Source organism: Capra hircus, chromosome 16 (assembly GCF_001704415.2).
Source record: "Capra hircus breed San Clemente chromosome 16, ASM170441v1, whole genome shotgun sequence".
NCBI lineage: Eukaryota > Metazoa > Chordata > Mammalia > Artiodactyla > Bovidae > Capra > Capra hircus.
The window spans coordinates 58,849,510-58,872,248 of NC_030823.1; the positions used below are offsets into that span (position 1 = coordinate 58,849,510).

At 35.4% G+C, this 22,739-nt stretch overlaps 1 protein-coding gene across 3 annotated transcripts in view; it reads left to right on the forward strand.

Moving 5' to 3' along the window:
* Positions 1-22,739, forward strand: part of RALGPS2 (Ral GEF with PH domain and SH3 binding motif 2) — a 159,927-nt gene that overhangs the window by 118,155 nt on the left and 19,033 nt on the right. For 2 of the 3 annotated variants that reach the window (XM_018060648.1, XM_018060646.1), the window contains 7 exons: positions 5,860-5,997; positions 7,523-7,613; positions 12,374-12,441; positions 13,801-13,936; positions 14,717-14,868; positions 18,065-18,119; positions 21,562-21,639. In XM_018060648.1, coding sequence (XP_017916137.1) covers positions 5,860-5,997; positions 7,523-7,613; positions 12,374-12,441; positions 13,801-13,936; positions 14,717-14,868; positions 18,065-18,119; positions 21,562-21,639 — 718 coding nt within the window. The remainder of the gene's footprint in view (positions 1-5,859; positions 5,998-7,522; positions 7,614-12,373; positions 12,442-13,800; positions 13,937-14,716; positions 14,869-18,064; positions 18,120-21,561; positions 21,640-22,739) is intronic. The other variant, XM_018060649.1, reaches the window with a different exon arrangement.

Sequence of the window (22,739 nt, forward strand, 5' to 3'; positions counted from 1 at the left end):
AACTAAATTCTGATGTTATATAATGTCACTTCCTCCTAGTCTGCAACATGACCCCTCTTGTCTGAATACAGTTATTAGTTTATGCTGTGATTTAAAAGCAAACATAACCCTGGCCTGAGTCATAGGGGAAAGAGAGAGTTCTGAGCCCCCCGTTGGCTGTGGGAACTTAGACAAGTCACCTTTACTATCCTCTGACCCAGTTCTTCTGCTATGAAATTAGGGTGCTGTTTAGAGAATTAGTAATTGTCAGGTACCGACTATGCCTTTTTATTTCTTTAAATCAAGAATGTTGATTGACTCAGTGGCTGAGGAGACACAGATTTAGACATCTTAGGACTTCAGTACTAAGCTGTAGCCCTGGGATTTGACTCTCACTCCAGAGCATTTGGCCACACTCTCTCTAATAGGATTATATAACTGTTGGTTGCTGCTTCTAGATAAAACTTGTGGGCTTCTACTTTCTGTACGTGTTGTGTGTGCGTGTGTGTGTGTATATAAGTCCCTACAGTCATTTTGTTCTCTTTGCGACCCTGTGGACTGTAACCCGCCGGGCCCCTCTGTTCTGTGGGGTTTTCCAGGCAAGAGTACTGGAGTGGGTTGCCACGCCCTCCTCAGGGGATCTTCCCGACCCAGGGGTTGAACCCGCGTCTCTTAACGTCTCCTGCATTGGCAGGTGGGCTCTTACCAATACCAGGTGCTTTCCCCCTGTTGCTGCCTAACTTTGTGCTACTTTTCTCTTTCTCAGGCGCTACCGTCACCTCTGTTTGTTGATCAACATCCTTTATTTGAAGTCAGCTTAGTTTCTACTTCTTTCACAGAATTAGTTATTTCTTTAAATTCCTATGACATACATAGGTATAGCAGGGGTCTACTCAAAGGCCTGCAGATGCTCACAACAAGAATGAAGCAGGTAGTGTATATAGGTGAAGTGGACAAGAAGTAAGAGAGCAGAGGAAAATAGGTTATGACAGACTGACATCTGTAATGATTACTATCTGTACTCTTCCCAGCTGTACCTCACTGTTGCCAGATCTCCCCATTTTTTAAGGAAAAAGTCATATAGATACTTCCTGTGTTATTTCCTGATTTTAAAAAGATTGGGACAGCTTCTAGCCTCTGATTTATACTATGTAATACATTACTTGATCATTCAGTGATCACATTGTATTCACTAATAGCTTAACCTGGAGAAATATGAGATAGTAAACTCCTTCAGAGCTTTTTTGTTTAAGCAGTGTAGGGGTTTCTAATTCAGTTCAGTTCAGTTGCTCAGTTGTGTCCAACTCTTTGTGATCCCATAGACTGCAGCATGCCAGGCCTCCCTGTTCATCACCAACTCCCAGACCTTGCTCAAACTCATGCCCATTGAGTCAGTGATGCCATCCAACCATCTTATCCTCTGTCATCCCCTTCTCCTCTCGCCTTCAATCGTTCCTAGCAACAGGGTCCTTTCCAGTGAGTCAGTTCTTCCCATCAGGTGGCCAAAGTATTGGAGTTTCAGCTTCAGCATCAGTCCTTCCAATGAATATTCAGGACTGATTTCCTTTAAGATGGACTGGTTGGATCTCCTTGCAGTCCAAGGGACTCTCAAGAGTCTTCTCCAACACCACAGTTCAAAAGCATCAGTTCTTCAGTGCTCAGCTTTCTTTATATAGTCCAACTCTCACATCCATACCTGACTACTGGAAAAACCATAGCTCTGACTAGACAAACCTTTGTTAACAAAGTAATGTCTCTGCTTTTTAATATGCTGTCTAGGTTGGCCATAACTTTTCTTCCAAGGAGCAAGCATCTTTTAATTTCATGGCTGCAACCACCATCTGCAGTGATTTTGGAGCCCCCCAAAATAAAGTCTGTCACTGTTTCCATTGTTTCCCTATCTATTTGCCATGAAGTGATGGGACCAGAAGCCATGATCTTAGTTTTCTGAATGTTGAGTTTTAAGCCAACTTTTCACTCTCCTCCTTCACTTTCATTAAGAGGCTCTTTAGTTCTTCTTCACTAGTTAGTAATTCATATCACTGACCAGGTTTGGAAAGTGGAATGGCAGGTGTCTAGGGACAAATTATGGTTAGTTTGGCATGTTAAATTGAAAATGAAAGTCAGGAGCTGTGTTCTATAGAGAAATTTGGAGAGTCATCAGCAATCAGGTGATGGTCGAGGCCTCAGAAATAAGATAATTCAGAAGTACATGTAGAGTGAGAAGATTAATGACAGAACCATGGGGAACACCAATCCCAAGGGACCTGAGGAAATAGAAGAATCGAGGGAGGATGGAAGCGAGGCAAGTTCAAGCCAGTAAAGACTGAGAAACGAAGGGAGTCAGTAGTCCAAATACTGCAGAGAGACCGAGCAGTGGAGAGGAGGCCAAGAGGGATGTCCACAGAATTAGTATGAGAAGGTCATGTGTGCCTTTGCCAGAATCAGTTTCAGCAATGAGACAGATGTGAATTTCACATGTTAGCACGTGTGGACCGGTAGAAACCTATGTACTGTCAGTGGGTGTATCAGTTGATATAGCTTTGAAAACCAATGTGGCACTGTCTTGTAAAGGTGAACATTATATATGCCTGCATGTATGCATATATGTGTTTATATCTCTCCTAGAGAAATTCTTGTACGTGTGCACCAGGAGACGTGTACAAGAATGTCTATAGCAACAAGGAGGAAGGGGGCAAGTAACTAAAAACTCTTATCAAACAAAATGAATAGGTAAATTGTGATATAGTTACATATAGTTTATTCTCTTAAGGAACTACGGCTGTACTTAACAAGATGAATAAGTCTTAGAAACAAAACAGTGAGACAAAGCAATCACAGACCATATTTAACAACCACTTATAAATCACTTATTGTGTACCCATTCTAACTTTACCAATATTATCATTTAATCACACATATAAAAGTGTGATTTTTTTTAAGCTCAAAAATAAGCAAAAGTAAAATAAAATGTGCAGGAATACAGACATGTGCCTCAGAAAGAACAAGGGGAATAATCTTAAAACTAGAAATGGTAGTTCCCTCTAGACAGGAGGCAGAGAGATGACACAGGGAAAGAACATAAAGATGAGGCTGCTGCTGCTACTGCTGCTAAGTCACTTCAGTCGTGTCCGACTCTGTGCGACCCCATAGACGGCAGCCCAGCAGGCTCTCCCGTCCCTGGGATTCTCCAGGCAAGAACACTGAAGTGGGTTGCCATTTCCTTCTCCAATGCATGAAAGTGAAAAGTGAAAATGAAGTCGCTCAGTCGTGTCCGACTCCCAGCGACCCCATGGACTGCAGCCTTCCAGGCTCCTCCGTCCATAGGATTTTCCAGGCAAGAGTACTGGAGTGGGCTGCCATTGCCTTCTCCGAAAGATGAGGCAACGGTACTGATATTGTAGCCCTTACATTGATGAGTATTTATTACATTATTTGATAACCAAATGATATGTTAAACTGTTATTTTTTAAAAAGATACAGTTATCTTTCTCACACATATGAATACACACATATGAATACATATCAAAGGTTTTGCTGAAATCATTAAATATATAGGGAATCAGGAAGATATTTACAATAACTTCAAGGAAGAAGTCAGAGTACTGCACATACATGCAGGCCGTTGGGAATGCTGGAATGAATTTACAGATAGTTGCAAAATTGGTCAACATCCACAGGGTAATAATCAGTTACATCCCACTGGATATAATTCATTGGCATTTTTATGGACAAGAATTTGTATTATTACCAGTTTTCAACAACTTATAAAATAGTTCAGGCCAAGAGGATGCACTGGAAACAGGATATACCTAGTAATCTTTTTGCCTATTGCAAAGTCTATCACAATTTTTTCTGACACAAGTAAACTTTTATATGTATCAAATATTACATAAAAATAGTGAAGGATAAAAAAAGTTAATTGTACCAGTCCTGTTTCTCTTTCAAGGTGTTTGTTGAAGACGGCAAGAGTCCTGTCTTGAGGAGGCCGTCAGATTTAAAGGAAGGGTTGCTTTGCTTGTGTTTTTAAATAGAGGAGATTTAAATGTGCATACTGGCTCTTGGAAAAGAGCCATGGAGTGTGAGTGATGGTGGAGGCAGCAGTGGATATGTTAAAAGGAGGCAGTAGAGATTACGTTCAAAATCGCAATTTAGATTTGGAAGAACAAAAGGGGATTCTTCTTCCTTTGAGATAGGAGGGAAAGAAAGGGAGCTAGGCTACAGATTTATTTGAAGTCATAAAAAATAAAGTTGAGAGTCTCTAAAGAAAAAGAAGTATTTATGATAGATGGCTTAAAGAATACTGTTAAGATTTACTGAATGGAAAAGGAATGATACTGGAATGAGTAAAAGGATTACCATTGCCAACTTTTTTACATTGTGTTAAACACCAATTGTCTGCAAATACTGGTCAGGATTTTCATTTTTTAAAGTGCAAGATAGAGTAACCACCTGAATGAGTTTATTATCTTAAACAGATTAAATATAAAATACAAAAGATTTTCAATAAAGAGATTAGAAAGTCTTAAAAATTCTCAAGTGAATGATACAGATACTGTATGAGTTTGTAAAAACAGTGTAATTAAAAAAAAAAACCTTGGAGTACAAGTGTATCCTCTGAGATCCAGCCCTGTCACTAACAATTCATGTGGTGTTAGGCACTTCCTTAATAGCTGTGGACCTTAGAGTGTTTGCCTATGAAAAGAGGGTTTGGACTAGACAGTTTCTAAATTCCTTTCTTGGAATATGTGAGAAAACTAAAGAACCGTTGACACAGACCTGAATATAAGATAATGATTTAGATGGGCAGAGTTGAGTTCAGGTATCATTTAAGCTGGAAGAACCAGCATGAGAAAAAACACAGGGCTTATTTGGAAGGCAATAGGTACATCATTTTGGTTGCACTTATTCTGAGAGTTCATGAACAGGGAGTAATGATTTGAAAGTAGGAACATGGTGCCTTTTACGCTTTACACATGCATAGTAAACTCTCAGGAAGTATTTTCTGTGTATGTGACTTTGAATATCCAGAACTAGGACAACTGAATCATTTGAGAGGGTGTGTTATTTTTGTTGGTACAGAAAAAAGAGCAAGGTTAACTTCAATGTGTAGTTAGTAGAACTATTTCAAAAATCCAACTGTTAACCTTTAATAAAAACAAGACATTTCTACTAGAATGAGACAGTTTTCAAAGTAGTTAAGAATCAAGACTTCCTGGTCCTCCCAAGGTTAAGAAACTATCTTCCAAGGTGCCGAGGGAGGAGAGCACAGGCTTGATCCCTGGTTGAGGAGCTGGGATCTCATGTGTTATGGGGACAGCTGGGCCCAAGCGCTCTGGAGTCTACACACCTCAGCGAAGAGCCTGTGTGCCACAACCCAGACCCAGTGCAGCCAAATAAATATTTAAAAGGAAAAAAAAAGTAAGGCTCATGTGACAAGTTACCCACTCAAGCCAAGCATGTATAGAACTAATATTAAGTTAACTGCCCCATGGAAGTGGAAGGGAAGTGGTTAGCTAACTTAAAACTTCTTCAGGTTATACCACAACTTGAAAAATAGGTACTAGTGTATAAACATAAAAACCAAGGTTTGGAAATTAGAATAATTATCTTTATTTTATACAGAGGCAGAATCAGTTCAGGAGCTCATCTTCTTTCCATTAAGACCCATGGGTAGGTAGGTACTGGAGTTTCTAATTTCAGCTTTAAGTTACATGTCTGACCTGGACTCCACAGAAATCTAGGCCTTATTGGTCATGTTTTAACATAGTATTAAAATGAATATATTTTAAATATGGCATATATTGAAATATAGCTATAAACAAACTATACTCATCCAACCAAGTAGGAAAACACTCATTTATCTTAATTTTGTTTCAGGTATCTATCTATCTGATTTAACCTACATTGATTCAGCATATCCATCAACTGGCAGCATTCTAGAAAATGAGCAAAGATCAAACTTGATGAATAACATCCTTAGAATAATTTCTGATTTACAGCAGTCCTGTGAATATGGTGAGTTTCTGGAAGTAATGCTGTAATTCATTTATAAAGGTTTGATTCATTTACACAGGTTGATGGCCACTTTTCACAGGGCAGGGTACATCATCCTAATGTAAAGGAAAATAATGATTATGTCACTGTTCAATGTTTAGCATCCTGTTTAAGATCTTGCTTTTAAGGAGTTCAAGTATTTCATATTTAAAATGCTAAGTTTTATCTTTTGCTCTTCTGTAATTTGTAACAACTTTGCTAATGTAGTTTTCACAATTATTTTCTATTCTTTTCATCTCATTTGATCTCCCTGATCTATTATGTAAATATTTATTTTATTTTTCAGTTAAGGAGTGAACTGAGACTGTTGTAGTAAGAGTTGAGAAGCTTTCTTGAGTTGTATGTTGAGTAGATAACCAGTTTTTGTCCAAGATGTATTTTATGGAAACACATATGTGAAAAGAACTTATGCAAGCCCAAATGATTATTTTTTTAAAAAATTTATTGTTTTAAAGCATTTAAGTGCTTTCAGCTTGATAGAAAATAGAGGTTTTTACAGCTATGTAATTTTATTTTTATTTATTTATTTTTTTAAATTTTAAAATCTTTAATTCTTACATGCGTTCCCAAACATGAACCCCCCTCTAGATGTTTAAAAACAGTTTACAGTTTGTTGTTATTTAACTTTAATCTCTTTTTTTTTATCCTTTTCTCAATTTTTTTAACATAACATCAAATTGTAATGGTAAATCAATCTTATTTGAAATTTCTAAGTAGGAGAGAAAAGTACAAATGTGAGCCAGACTTCTTTAAAAAAAAAAAAAAAACCCTAAACTACCTTATATCTTGCACTTAAATGAGATTTGACTATAAATTACAATGGTGGCTCTGATTTTTTTAATGAAATTTCTCAAATATGTGGGACTTTCTAAATGGAGGTGTTTTAATCTATACAGACAGGCTGCAACTGCAGTTTTCTAAATTAACTTCAGTTTTACATTAAATAACATTTACCTCAGTCATGTCCTTCTAGAGTTAATTTAAATTTTGGTGCCATGTGGCCTTCAGTTCAGTTCAGTTCAGTTCAGTCGCTCAGTTGTGTCCGACTCTCTGCGACCCCATGAATTGCAGCACGGCAGGCCTCCCTGTCCATCACCAACTCCCGGAGTTCACCCAAACTCATGTGGCCTTAATTTACCTTTTTTTTTTTTTTTTTTTAATTTTTATTTTTACTTTATTTTACTTTACAATACTGTATTGGTTTTGCCATACATTGACATGAATCCACCACGGGTGTACATGCGATCCCAAACATGAACCCCCCTCCCACCTCCCTCCCCACAACATCCCTCTGGGTTATCCCCATGCACCAGCCCCAAGCATGCTGTATCCTGCATTGGACATAGACTGGTGATTTGATTCTTACATGATAGTATACATGTTTCAATGCCATAATTTACCTTTAAATATATTTTTCTCAGCTTAACTTTAAAAATTTTGCCTGAGGTGTACTTTATCAGATAATTATTTATCATGTTTTGCCTAGATATCCCCATGTTGCCTCACGTCCAAAAATACCTGAACTCTGTTCAATATATAGAAGAACTGCAAAAGTTTGTGGAAGATGATAATTACAAGTAGGTTGGATCTTCAAAAGTGGTTTGTATAACTGTGTCCTGTCCTCTGCCCTTTCATCTCTGTATTCAAACATCTAAATACCGCGTCTTATCATGCAAAGCAGTTGTGCATTCACAGTGGTAAAGTTACCTGTTCACGTAAATTTTTTAAATCAATCACTTGATGCGACAGAGCCAGTATACAAGTACGTCTTCTCTTCTATTAAAAAGCATTGTATGTTTCTCAGCTTGTTGAGAGCTGATGTTTGATAGTTCTAGTTTTACATTTCTTCCTTTCTCTCTCCATTGAAGCATTGAATCTTTATGGAAATGTGTCTTTTAATAGACTGAAAAATTAAACAGTCCATGAATAGAAAAATTGCTCCTCTTTAAGGAAATTTTTAACACAATTTTGAATTTGTTTTCAATTATTTTTGTGTACTGAGAGAATATTGAACCTTCTGGACTCTGAATTAATATTTGTCCAATAGAACACCACACTTGTCCTTTCCCCTATTCAAGCAAGTCCTTCGTTAAAGGTTTTCAAAACTTACTTTTAATACAGCTGATATCCATGTCTTTTTGCTTAACCATTCTCAGTCCTGCCCGACGGAAAAGGGATTTTTTCATTATTAACCCTTTTTATTTTTCTGGAGTAGGAAATGCAACCCACTCTAGTATTTTTGCCTGGAAGTTTCCTTAGACAGAGGAGCTTGGTGGGCTACAGTCCATGGAGTCACAGAGGCAGACGTGACTGAGCACACACACGTTTACATTTATTTTCCAGTAGTGTGCTCTGCACTATGACTACCAGGTGTTTTTTTTTTTTTTCCCCCAAAGATAGAAGGATAAAGAGGTGATTTCTCTTGGGGCTTTTCATTTTCCTTGCAGATTCATTTATTAAAAAAAATTTTTTTTGCTGTTTCTAAGCTTTCAGATTTAACTTTGTATCTGCCACAAGTATTTTTTCCAGTAAAAGGTTATACTGTAAATTTTTATTAAAGTGAAAGATAAGGTTATTTTTTAATATTAATGTATCATATACAAAAAATTTCTTATGCTGTGTGATAGTAATTATCAGCTTCTTTGTTCCATAAGTTTCAACATCTTTTAAGGAATTCTGGAGAACAGAATTGGTACCCATAATAAAAGGCTAGAAATTCCAGAAAACAACTGGAAATAATTTTTCTTCAAATATCAAATATATTAAGAAGCTCTGTACATATACTTAAAATGTATCTAAAGCTTTATTTATATTTGAAAACACCTTTATTGCTATCCTCTCCACCATACTGTATTATTACCACTTTGTCTTTCTGTATCAATTTTTGTTTTACAGAAAGATTTTACAGGGTAATTCATTTGAAAATGTATGAGGTCAGTGCATCAGCTTTTTAATAAACGTGGCACTCTTTCACAGATCTGATGCCCTAGATTGTAAGCTTCTTGAGCGTGATGGTCTCTGTCATGTTTATCACTTACTACTTTCATCTCTCTACTGACATAGCATAAAACACTCATATTTTGTCCAGTTGGGTACAGAAGATTATCTTAAAACTCAAAACATGAGTAAGTCATTATTAAAATTTCTGTGTCTCAGGAAACTTAATGTATTTTTTAAAAGTTAAAGTGTAACTCTTCAGTAGAAAGTGAAAGTTGCTCAGTTGAGTCTGACTCTCTGCAACCCCATGGACTATACAATCCATGAAATTCCCCAGGCCAGAATACTGAAGTGGGTAGCTCTTCCCTTCTCCAGGGGAATCTTCCCAACCCAGGGATCAAACCCAAGGCCTTCTGCATTGCAAGTGGATTCTTTACCAGCTGATCCAACAGGGAAGCCCAAGCATATTGGAGTGGGTAGACTATCCCTTCTCCAGTGGATATTCCCGACACAGGGATTGAAGCAGGGTCTCCTGTGTTGCAGGCAGATTCTTTCCCAACTGAGCTATCAGGAAAGCCCTTTCAGTAGTCTAAGAAATTGTTGCATAAATACAGAGTATGGTGAATTTTAATGCTGAAAGGATAGACTTAACTAAGCTGTTAAGTAGTTTTAGCTGTCTGTATCCTGGCATGAGAGCTTCGTTTTGGTAGGAAAGTGGATGCTGTTATACTGATTTTTGTTTTCATGAGTAACTAGAACTCGAGCAGCCTTCCCATTATACTCAATGTGTGTTAGTAACTTAGTCGTGTCCAACTTATGCAACCCCATGGTCTGTAGCCCGTCAGGTTCCTCTGTCCATGGAATTCTCCAGGCAAGAATACTGAAGTGGATTGCCATTTCCGTCCAAGGGATCTTCCTGACCGAGGGATAGAACCCAGGTCTCCTGCATTGCAGGCAGATTCTTTACCATCTGAGCTACAGGGAAGTCCCATTGTATTCATAAATATTTATTCAGCTTTTGCTATAGGTAAATGCTAGCTGCTGGGATTACAAAATAAATAATTACAAAATAGTTCAAAGAGTTCTGTACTAGAGATGTGCCGAGGATGCTATGGGAACGTAAATGAGGGGAGACCTAACTCAGCTTTAACTGGGAAAAGTGAAGAGAAAATAAACATGAGCAGCTTCAGGTGACCATCTTACCTTAGTCTGCATCTTAGCAGGTGAGTTGCTCCACATGAAGAGTTAAGAAAGATGTTTCAGGGATGGAACCATCAGTGGAATAGGCTGGGAAGCTGTGTTTGCTTGGGGTACTGCAAGTCACTTGGTGGTATTGGAGAATCTCATGGGAAGCTGAAGAAGAGAGTGTTTTCCTAAAGATGGAGTTGTGTTGCATGAACCTACTGATTAAATGTGTTGAAAATCAGAGCATTTTAACATAAGAGCTATTAAGGTCATAAGTTGGGAAAAATGGATTTTATGATGAAAGATTTAAATAAAAATGACTTTTCATTTATCCATAAGCCTCTGTTTTTGGCAGCTTCATCTACATAGGCAGCCAGTATCAATATTACAAGTTACATGCATGTGTTTTAATCAGGGTGAAAATCTTTCGAAGTTATTTCATTTTAATACTGAGCATAATATCTTTTGGAGAAGGAAATGGCAACCCACTCCAGTATTCTTGCCTGGAGAATCCCAAGGACAGAGGAGCCTGGTGGGCTGCCGTCTATGGGGTCGCACAGAGTCGGACACGACTGAATCGACTTAGCAGCAGCAGCAGCATAATATCTTTTCTCAGTGAATCAGCATCACTGTTATATATAGTGTTTTGATGATGATATAGGCAACTGACACTGACTGCATTTTAAGTGCAGTTTAAGACAAACTGCAATTTAAGATGCTTCTACTTTTTATATTGCTGTCGGTTATCACCCATTATTAATAGCAATGTGATTCTCCCATAGCCTCCTTTCTGTTCCTTTCTATTTTGGTTCTATGTTAGGAAACTTTACTTAATTTGCTTACTTCTTTGTCTTCCACCTTCTAGACTGGACACCCTGTCTGCTTTAGTCTCCATTATATTCCAGTGCTGAGAGAACGGTGCCTGACACAAAACAAGAGTTCAGCGAAGGAATATAGCATAGTCTGAAGCTCACATAATTAGAGTCAGCTACCCTGTAACAAGAAAAAGAGCAGAGAGTTCTGGTTAATCATGCATCTGTTCAATACATGTACTTTACCTGGTTAAGTAATTAAAGTACAATTATGTGTGATTTCTTCTTTAGGATATCAAAGACATTGATAAAAAGTTAAGCACCTATAATAGATTTATCATTATAATATCATTTGTATTGTGCAGTTTCATAAAAATTTCCAGTTGGTAGGATGCTGAAAAATAAAAAGTCTTTATTAATTTCCAGACAAATGCTTAATGATAATACAGAGTACATCAAAGTGTATTTCCTGGACTACACCAAAATATTTTCTACAACTGCTTTAGTATCCTATTTCCTGAAACCATTTCCACTGATAGGAATTATAACCTTTGTTTGCTGCAGAACTCAAAATTGGTACATTTTCCTAAATGGAACTTGTGTGTGTGTGTGTGCCTCAGTCGTATCTGACTCTTTGTGAATCCATAGACTGTAGCCTGCCAGGCTTCTCTGTCCATGGAATTTTCCAGGCAAGAATACTGGAGTGGGTTGCCATTTCCTTCTCCAAAAGATCTTCCTGATCCTGGGATTGAACCCAGGTCTGTTGTGTCTCCTGCATTGGCAGGCAGATTCTTTACCACTGAACCACCTTAATTTCCAACTAATAAACTCTGACTTAGAAAAGGGATTTATCAGGGATTTCGTAAACAGCCTTTTTATTTGTATAGATAGATCTTTCTTTTGATAATTTGAGTTGGTTGGTTTTTTGAATGGTTAGTTTTAAATAAGGTTTTGTTTTCTTTTGTTTTAATTTTCAGTGCTACAGAGACCATTAGCCCATCCAATAAGGATCCTAGAAAGAATTTGCATAATTTAATGCAATGTCGGAAAGTTACTGAATTTACTTGCCTTGTATCAGTATAACCTCAGGTTAACTCACCAAATAGCTTTAAATGTGTTGAATTGTTCGGCAGTATTGAGGTTCTTGGGAGAGCCATCTCTGTTTTTGAATATGAGGTTTTGATGTTTTTTCCCCTCTCTTAATATTTCCTGGAATCACTGTAAGATCAGCTTTGTATGAAAGAGAAAGGGGACTTAACTAAGATCACCCTTGAAGAAACATATATAGTTGAGATTATTTTGTAAAAAATGTTTTTAGGCTTTTGGTAGAAAAATACATGATTTTAATGTTATTTGGTCAAATATTAATCATTTTATGTGCTTTTTTCCTTTTTGAAATTCAGGCTTTCATTAAAGATAGAACCAGGGACAAGCACACCACGTTCTGCTGCTTCCAGGGAGGATTTAGTAGGTTAGTGCAGCTTTCTCTTGTTACTGAGTAATAAACCAGATAACCTAATAAGAAAGAAGGGATATACTCCAAAGTGAATAAATGCTTAGTACATTTTATTCTGCCTGCACAGTTTTATTTTTGGTATTAAAATATATCTTTTTCTGTTTGGTTTTTCTGTTTTTTTCATTAAAAAGTTGTCATGTGTAGTTTGTCAGCAATATGCAAATAAATATGCCAAGTAATCAAGAGTAAGAGATATAGCCAACAGAAAATAATAAGTAAGTGTTTATGAATTATCAACTCTTTTTTCATTAAGCATACTGTAAGAGGTAATGAAGGTTAATTATGTTAGAAATTTCTATGGTCTAAGTGAAAAATTTACTAATTGAATAATTATAGGAGTCAATTTTAGTGGCCTTTTTTTTTTTTAAATTTCACTCTAATGCTGGACCAAGTACTGAAAAGAATAATCATAGTCTCTTAATTTATCGGTTGCATTCCAATTGGGATTTATATGTATATAAATAATCTAAAAACATAAAATTGAAGAGAATTTTTTAAAGAAATCATAGACAGTACCTCATTTAATATTCCAAATACAGACGTTGGCACTAAGCTTTGTATTATTGTATATCCTAAAAATAATTGGAGACCCATCTAATAAGGTATGAAGGGAATGAGGGAGCAAAACCATGACAGTATCTACAGGGGAGAGTGGTCCAAGCAGAGGAAATCATTCACGCTATATTTATTTAAATTTGCTTTTCTTTTAATTCTTAAAGTGATATTTTGCTTGTAAAGCAACTGTACACCAATAAAAAATTTTTTCAGTGTTATTTTGCAAATCTGTATACTCTCAAGTTCCATTTTTTTTAAATTTCCAGAAACTTGAGCAGTCAATATAGATTTAAATTGTAACTTGAATCCTTGACCTACTCTACACATTCTGTATGTATGAAGAAGCTGAAACTAAGAGTGAAGAAGTCATGTGTAAAATTAAATGAACACTGATCTAGGATTCAGAAGACCTGAGGGTTTAGTCTAGGTTTCATGTGTGATATGAGACCCTTACACCATCTCTTCTAATCACACTGTTTCCTCTATAAACAGGCTATTTATATTGGCTACTTAGGGCAAGTAAAAGAGATAGAAATTAATAGATATTGTTTCTTTTGAGGTTTTGTGTTTTATGACTCAGAAACTGAGTATTTCTTATGTTCAGTCAATTAAATAGAATTCATAGTACCTTAAATTAAACCACAATTTTTATTTCATATCAAACGATTGCAAATAAAGCAATCTTTCTAAACCATTTAACAATTTCTGTCTGTCTCTCTTTGTGTCTCTGTCTTTCTCTTTTTTAATTTAACCCTTAAGGTCCTGAAGTAGGAGCATCTCCACAAAGTGGAAGAAAAAGCATGGCAGCTGAAGGAGCCTTGCTACCACAGACGCCACCATCCCCTCGGAACCTGATTCAACATGGACATAGGAAGTGCCATAGCTTGGGTTACAAGTCAGCACTTTTAATTTTATCTTTCAAATCTTTATATATTTAGTTGGATTTATTTCCTACTTATTTTACTAGTTGGACAGAAAATAGTGTCCTTGCATAGTTTTATTTATGTAAAGCAGTCTTTTTCTGATTTAGTAAAATATCTTGTTTGCATAAAGGCATTTATTTCTTCCTTACCTTAACTTGGAAATGAGCTTTTTCCAGTAGTGCTTTCACATTTTGGAAAATAAAAATGAACATTACACGTCATCATCATAGATAAAATCAGGAAAGCAAACACTGTTTCCATTTTAAATTATAACATATCATGAGGCATTGCTTGTCTTAACCAAAACAAGTCACCATAAATAAAGCATATAAAAACTGTTCTTCTTATAACAAAATACAAAGAAAGGGAAACTGTCTTTTTGTTTAGCTTTACAAGATTGTTTCCTCAAAATGGACCCCAAGGTTCTCTTTTGTCATGATTTATGTGAAAATTTAATAGACGTTTTCCAAAAGTGAACGTGAAAATAATTTTTAATGAACCCAAGCATCAAGATAAAGTATTTTCTGTTATATAGGTAGATATGGCCTGGTTTTCTAAAAAATTTTTCCCTAAACTGTTAGCTTGAGGCTTTCATGGTAAAATCTGTGTGTTCATTAGTGTGAGAGTTCAGAAGTAAGTTCAGGATAGCAGGTACATCTTTTATATCCTGAATCTTTATGTAAGAGTATCTTTTATATCCTGAATTAGTAACAGTAATGAAAGATATGAAAAATATTTCTCTTTGTTTCCAGTTTCATTCATAAAATGAACACAGCAGAGTTTAAGAGTGCAACGTTCCCAAATGCAGGGCCAAGACATCTATTAGATGATAGCGTCATGGAGCCCCATGCACCATCTCGAGGCCAAGCTGAAAGCTCTACTCTTTCTAGTGGAATATCAATAGGTGAGAAATAATTCTCTGAGAGAGTTCCAACTTATGTAAAATAAGACTTCTAACAAAACTCAGCTGAAAAAGCATGATTAACCCTACTACAAGTAGAAAAAATAATTGATAAAAGCTAAGTAGCAAAGTGTGGATATAATATCATATTACTAGTAGCAGCTAAAATTAATAATTCATGATGGTTTGAAAAGTACTTGATGTTTTTGACTTCAAAAGGGGAGGCATTCAAGGAATCGTGGGGAAGAGAACAGGCACTGGTTGAATTGGTTACTGCATGTAGTTGGAATGCAGTAATGAGGAAAGGAGCAGATGAGTTATGATTCTCAGGTTTTTTTTAGATTAAGCAGCTAGTTAGATATATGGTGGGGCTGTTACCTAGGCAGAGAACATTATAAGAGCAGCCATTTGTAGGTATTGAGGTATTTGTAAAGGGTGACTAGGTCTGGGGAATTAAGAATTCCATTTTGGACGTGTTTGGATCATATTGAGTTGTCAGGTAATCGAATGTATGAATCTGAAGCTTAAGGAGGTAAAGTCACATCTATAGATACAGGTATAAGAATTAGCACATTTGTAGTATTTCAAGCCGTGAGACCAGATAAGGTCACCGAGGGAGAGGATATAAATAAGTAAGAGTAGACATGCTAACATTTGGAGGTGTCATTTTTTTTAAATGGTTGGCCATCAAAGGAAACTACAAATGAGGGACCACTGAAGTAGGGAGAAAAGCAGTATCACAAAAGCCCAGGAGAGGAGGGTCTCTGAAGGGAGGGATGTGCTGAACGTATCCATATCAAGTACACAAAAGAGAAAATAAGAGGAGAACAGGAGCTGATCACTGAATTTGGCAAGATAAAAGTCACTTGGTGACCTTGACTAGATTTGCTTTATAGAATACTGTGGGCAAAGCCCTGGCTGGAGTAGATTGGAGAATGAGAGGTAAGAAAATAGAGATGGCTATTATAAAGAAAATCAGGACTGGAAAAGGACGTGAAGTTAAGAAGAATGCGTTTGTTTTTACTTCTAAACTGTTATTTATTTTCTGAACCTTCTAGCTGAGCATAATTTCTTTGGATAGTTAGGAAATCTCTATACAATGCTATTTTTATTTTAGAAATAAAGGAGGAAAATATCTTCTCTGATTAACTGCCAAGGTTGCTCAAGGGCTGTCTATTACTCTTAATATGATCATCTCAATATTGATGAACAATCAGTAGAAAGAAATGTAGTAGTTCATTTTCTTGAACATACTGACTTCTTTTAACCCTTGAGAGTTTTGAACCCTGAAATTGCTTTGGAACTGGAAAGCTCCATTCGGCAGTTTTAATCCAGTATTTCCCTTTTTATAAATGCAAATGATGACAAAATTTACAGAAAAAAGACAAGTTGGTCACCTGAAATCTCTCTTCATTAATATTGTAAATTGCCTATATGCAAATATTAACCTCAATCTGAAAAATAGTACACAGAATAATTTTGCAAAAGAGAGAGGAAGAGGCTTTTTCTAGTTAAAAATGTGTTACAGTTCTGGAATCTAGCATGTTATTTTAAGTTTAAAAAAAAGTAATTTTAAAAATTATAGCTCTCAATTTAGTATAAAGTATTTGCCTTTTCTGTAATACTTATCATAAGTATTATAATGATGATTATTCTCTATTTGTGACTTTTACTTTCCATAGATGTTCTTTTGGTTACCACAAGATAGTTATCTAATTATTTCATTCCGTTACAGTTAATGTCTTATTTTAGAGAACTGTCTTTTAGAACAAGAAGGGGCTAATTCAATTTTTGCCTTTGTATTTATTGTTTAATTATTCCAAGGCTAAGTAGGTAAACAGTAAGGATTGTTGTATCCTTGTTTATAAATTAAGAACATTAGACATAAGCATTACTTTCCAGGGTGTTTCCTTTAAAACTTTAACATTCTAAAAAGAAAGTTTGTAACCACAGCTGGTAGTTATTAATATACACACACAATTAATAATGACAAAAAGTATTTTCCTTGGCTGTAACTTTTATATACAATATTAATTTATGCCTTGGAGGCTCTGAGAAAGTACCCTGGAGAAATTAACCAGTGCTTGGGACTGTGGCCTCTAACATTTTCTAACATGGCATATATGTCCTGGGTAACCCAGAATCCCAGAATAGTCTTGACCAGCTGAAGGAGGCATATCTACTCAAGGTCCATGCTTCTGGAAGAAACTTTTGTTTTCTACAATTAAATCCTACTAATTATGCTTAAATTTTCAGTCTTTATCACATAATATTCTACACATCAAAAATAACATACAAGCCTCCACTACCAACAGCAGATTACCTCCAGTTTCTTATCTGAGCCACACAACCAGAAAATTATTTCAGTAACTGTTAGTACTTCCAAGGATGGGACATAACTTGTACCATTCTACATGCATGGAAGAGGTATTAAATCCATCACACATAATGGGTTCCTTATAGTAGTTTGAGCCTCTCAAAGAACCCTGGTTGTGAAAGTCTGATAGATGACTCAATGTGATACACAAAGGACAAATTAATTATTGATTAATTATCTTTAAAATAAATTTTAAATCAACCTAAGCTGTTTTGGACTCTCCAAGTTCTTTCCCCTCCAGTTAAGCTAATTTAAAACTTTCTATTTTAACTGATATTCTGGGTCTCTAAGAGAAAATTTTTACATTGTTATGGTACCTTTTTTTTTTTTCCTTAAGGATTCCATCCTCTTCTGCCCTGCCTCTAAAGACAAAAGTTGAATTCCATTGAGCTTTTTATCCTTAGGATAGTAATGGGTTTAAAAAAAAAATGCAAAAGAAAGTATACCATGAACCTCTAAGAAATTTGTAATTATGTTGGTCTTAAATTATGATAAACCTTATAAGAAAAAATTGTGTACTTATATGTGTACTTATATGTACTTATTCTCCAATGATAGAAAAAGTGTTTACTAATGTAATAAACTTAAGCCATAACTATACATATAAAAATATTTTATGCTGTTTTGTTTCTTTCTGTATATTTGTCAACTCTGTTCTAATATATTGCAAAATAAATCAAGCACAATTATATTAGAATGAAGAATTGATATGTGAATGTTCACCAATAAATAATGTGAAAAAGCACAGCTAGAGTATTTTTTAAAAGTAAAATCTAAACTATAATTATGATGTTTAAAAAATAAGATAACTTTTGATTTTAGGTAGCAGTGATGGCTCTGAACTAAGTGAAGAGACCTCATGGCCTGCTTTTGAAAGGTAAGAAAAATTGTCCATTTAAACTGTTTTGAGTTTATTTTGTTTAAGTATATGATGTTTCCCAAGTGGCTCAGTGGTAAAGAATCCGCCTGCCAATGCAGGAGATGTGGGTTCAATCCCTTGGTTGGGAAAATCCCCTGGAGAGGGAAATGGCAACCTACTCCAGTATCCTTGCCTGGGAAATCCCACGGAGAGAGGAGCCTGCCGGGCTACAGTCAATGGGCTCTCAAAAGAGTCAGACACGATTTGGGGACTAAACAACAACAACAAAGTATATGATAATGTGAATTTTAAGACAGAATATTTATTACATATAAAAGGACTATTTAGGCTTCCTGCTGGTGCCAGAAATTAAAAGTTAATACTTAAGCCTAGAATTCAGTATTATCTCGTAAAGATATTTTATTTGGTGACTTGACACATATATTTGATTTTTAGTACATTTTAAATTGTAACTTAAAAGTAATAATAATCAGGGCTTCCCTGGTGGCCCAGTGGTAAAGAATCTGCCTGCCAATGCAGGAGACACAGGTTAGATCTCTGATCCGGAAGGATCCCACATGCCTCAGAGCAACTAAGCCCGTGCATTACAACTACTGAGCCTGTGCTCTGGAGTCTGGTAGCCACAACTACTGAAGCCCACACAGTTTAGAACCTAGTGCTACACAGCCGGAGAATTCACCACAGTGAGGAGCCTGCATGCTGCAACTGGAGAGGTAGCCCCCACTGTCGACAACTAAGGAAAAGCCTGTCCAGCAACAGACCCAGCAGAGCCAAAAATAAATTTTAAAAAATATATGAAAAAATGACTTTAAAAAATAACAACCAATCATAATCAGCTTACCTACTTTCATGTACAAAAGTAAAATCTTTTCCTTAAATTCTGGTTTATTTAAGTAATTTTAAGGTATTTAGTGAAATGATCAATTTCATTCTCTGCTAATTTATACATTTTAAATTATACTCTAAATAAGTAGATGAAAGTTTGAATTTAAATTGTCATTAATTAAAAGGTTCCACAAAGCTCACAGACACATGCTTAAATAATGTAAGCCATATTCTGTTCTCTTTTCCTTGATGCTTTAATCTATAAAAGCTGTCATCTGCTTGCAGCAAATATGCTGTGTTGATCTTTCAGTATAAGATTTTTCTAAAAACGTAGGCAAGTACAGCAAATAATTGTTATGTAATAAATAGCCATTAGAATTTTGCTGTCTTTGATCATTTTAGTTCTGCCATTGTCATACTAAAATATTTGAACCTTGAGCAAAATAATTGCCCCTTTTGTGTATATACTAAGCAATAAGTTCCTGAGCAATCAGATTAGGTTGAATTTTGAATGTCATATTAAAATTGATGAAGTTGAAAATATTTAGTTACCCAACTCCCTGCCAGTCACTTTTTTAAAATATAGATTTATTTATTTTAATTGTAGGCTAATTACTTAACAATATTATATTGGTTTTGCCATACATCAACATGAACCCGCCATGGATGTACATGTGTTCCCCGTCCTGAACCCCCCTCCCTCCTCCCTCCCCGTACCATCCCTCTACCACCAGCCCCAAGCATCCTGTTTCCTGCATCGAACCTGGACTGGCAATTCGTTTCATATATGATATTATACATGTTTCAATTCCATTCTCCCAATTCATCCCACCCTCTCCCTCTCCCACAGAGTCCTAAAGACTGTTCTATACATCTGTGTCTTCTTTGCTATCTCGCTCACTTTTTAATAGAACCAATTATACTCACTATACATCTGAAATTGAACTATACATATTTGAATTGGTTAATTTCATGGTGTTATTAGAAAATTGCATCCCTGGAGAAGGAAATGGCACCCCACTCCAGTACTCTTGCCTGGAAAATCCCATGGACGGAGGAGCCTCGGCTACAGTCCGTGGGGTCACAAAGAGTCGGACACGACTAAGTGACGACACACATTTGTTCTTGAAGCTTCGTGAAGATTTCTCACCATGGTGATTAAGACTTTACTTGCATATCCAATATTTCAAAATACCTTTGAGCACTTCTAATTACCAGTGTTCTTAAGTTTTATTCTGTTTGGGGAAATTTTTAACAATTTGTTTTTACATATTATTTCTCTTCCAAGTGTTTATTTCAGCCTCTTTATTTGGGTTTGCCTGAAACAGGAAGATCGCAAGAGTTGCCTCTGGCATGCTGTCTGTACAAATTGTTTTGTTAGTTCTCTCCCTCTAGTAGGAACGTGGTATCATCAGAAGTTATTATAGTGTATTGTATTTAAATAAAAAATATTGATGAACAAAATTGTTTATCATGTGGCATGAGATGTAATCAAGTAACCAGAATGGTGTTGTGTTAAATAATCTGTTCTTATTCCACCAGGTTACTTAAGGAAGTTGGTATTTCAGTGTTAACCTTCACATCTCAAAATAGTATTTTTCTTTTGACAAATGTTTTGCTTTGCAGACATTTGCAGCCAAAAATATCTACTGTGCTTTTGCCAAGTTTAAATCAGTGGCTCTTTTGAACACTTTGAAATCAAATCAGTGCTGTCCAGCAAGATTCAAACATGAAATATTAAAAAGTGAATAAAGAATTGGGATTTAAAATACTGTTGTACTTGTGGATAATGAACTTTGAAAATAGAGAGACATCAAATATTTTGCCACTTAAGTTACTAAAATAAAACTTTTTGTTTTTAATATCATTTATCAACAGTGCTGCTTTTGGCTTTTTCTAGGCAAAGAAGTATCAGTGTTTCTGTGTGTGTGTGTGTTTATTTCCTTTGTTAAGTATCACATGCCATTTTGGATGAAAATTAACTAATAACCATTTTTTTAATCATTTACTGGCTTTATTGTGTATTTTTTTGTAGTTTATGTGAAAATAAAATAAAGCCTCTAGTTTTGTTCAGTTTATCTATTTTAGTAGTTTTTTTTAGATTTAATATATAAAAGAAAATAAAATAAGGTGTTTAGATCACATTAATTTTAGGTTTTTAGATCACATTGCTTTTAGGTATCTTCATAGGGGCATATAATAAAAAATTATTATTCTATAAATCCAGGTATCATATATAAAGTGGAATCTAAGAACTAGAATATAAATAAAAGGATTTCAGGCTTTGTTTGGGTATAAATACTTCTTTAATTATTTTAGTAAATTTGTGAAAATGAATGTGTATATAAATACATGGTTTAAACTAAGAAACAACCTTAAGTATTTATAGTCAATGGTAGAAGAAAATAATAATTTAAAATCTGTGCTGCATGCTTTTTTTTAAAAAAAAGGAGCAATCATTTACTATCCTTTTGTAGGATTTAGAAAGCTGTATTACATGAAGAAATTATTATGAAAGCTATATTACATGAAGAAATTATTATACTGTTCTAGGTTATTGATGATGATTATGTAAATAAAAGTAATATATGCAATTTATAATGGAATCCAACAGGAACAGATTATACCATTCTCTCGGCCCGGTGACAAGAGTGGCACGAAATGGCTATCGAAGCCACATGAAGGCCAGCAGGTACAATCCCCCTGCCTTCAGGGGTCACAGAACTCCCCTCTGGTGGTGGTGACTGGCTTTCATAGGTGTGGTCTCACATTACTTCTGTTCTTTCTCAGCTAATTGGTTTCAAAACTAAATAAAATGCCCATGAAAACTTTCTTTCCAAGATTTAATCTAGAGATAAATTTGAAGTATTCTTTCTGATCGACAGAGCTAATTGCTAAAACTTGCATCTTTATATCACATTCTTTAAGTAATCCAAATCAGTAGCTTTTTAACTGCACAAGTCTTTCTAACATTGCTGATTATTAGAGGAGCAGTGCAAAAACCCACTTGTTTTTCAAAGGCTGCAATCAAAGAATTTACTTCATTCAGTTTGTCTTTTTTAAGGATTTTTCAGATTGACTGCAGGTCTGAATTTAAACAAGTCTGTTTTATGAAATAATATTTGTGTATTTAACTCGTGTTCATTTGGTTGTTTATCTAATCCTGATCTCCTTCTGCACTACGTTAGCTGCTGAAGAAAATAAAGATGGTAGATTGACTGGGGACTGGAGGTTAATGGTAGTGAATAATCAACCAATTCTCATAAGACAATGCAATAGCAAACATTTTAAAGTTAATTTTATGTCAGTTTAATAGTGTCTAATCTCTTTGGATATAAACAGCTCCAGCATGAAATTTCTAGTGGTTTCTAGGTTTTTAAGTCATTGAGAACATTCAGTTTTCATTGCTGTTGTAGAAATTCTGCAGCTCACCTCAAATCACTGGAGAATGACATTTTTTTCCCATCAGTGTATATGTTTTAATTGACTCATAAAAATTGTTCTGTTCTTAACTATAGGACCTTAAATGACTTGGGGAAAGATATTTAAATGTTTGAATATTCTGTGATGGTTTTCTTAAGATACAAGAAAAAGCAATCTTGAGTTTTAGTTAGTCCTTTCTTGCAGAGTTGTTAGGCTGTAATCACTTAGATGCACTGATGACATTAAAATGTCATTAAATTTTATTGCAAGAAGTTTGATTTTTTAAATATATTGTTAATTGCCTTTTTTACTTCTCTCATCTATTTTAGAATTGAGCATGGATTTTCTTTTGCTGTTTTTCCTTTTTTG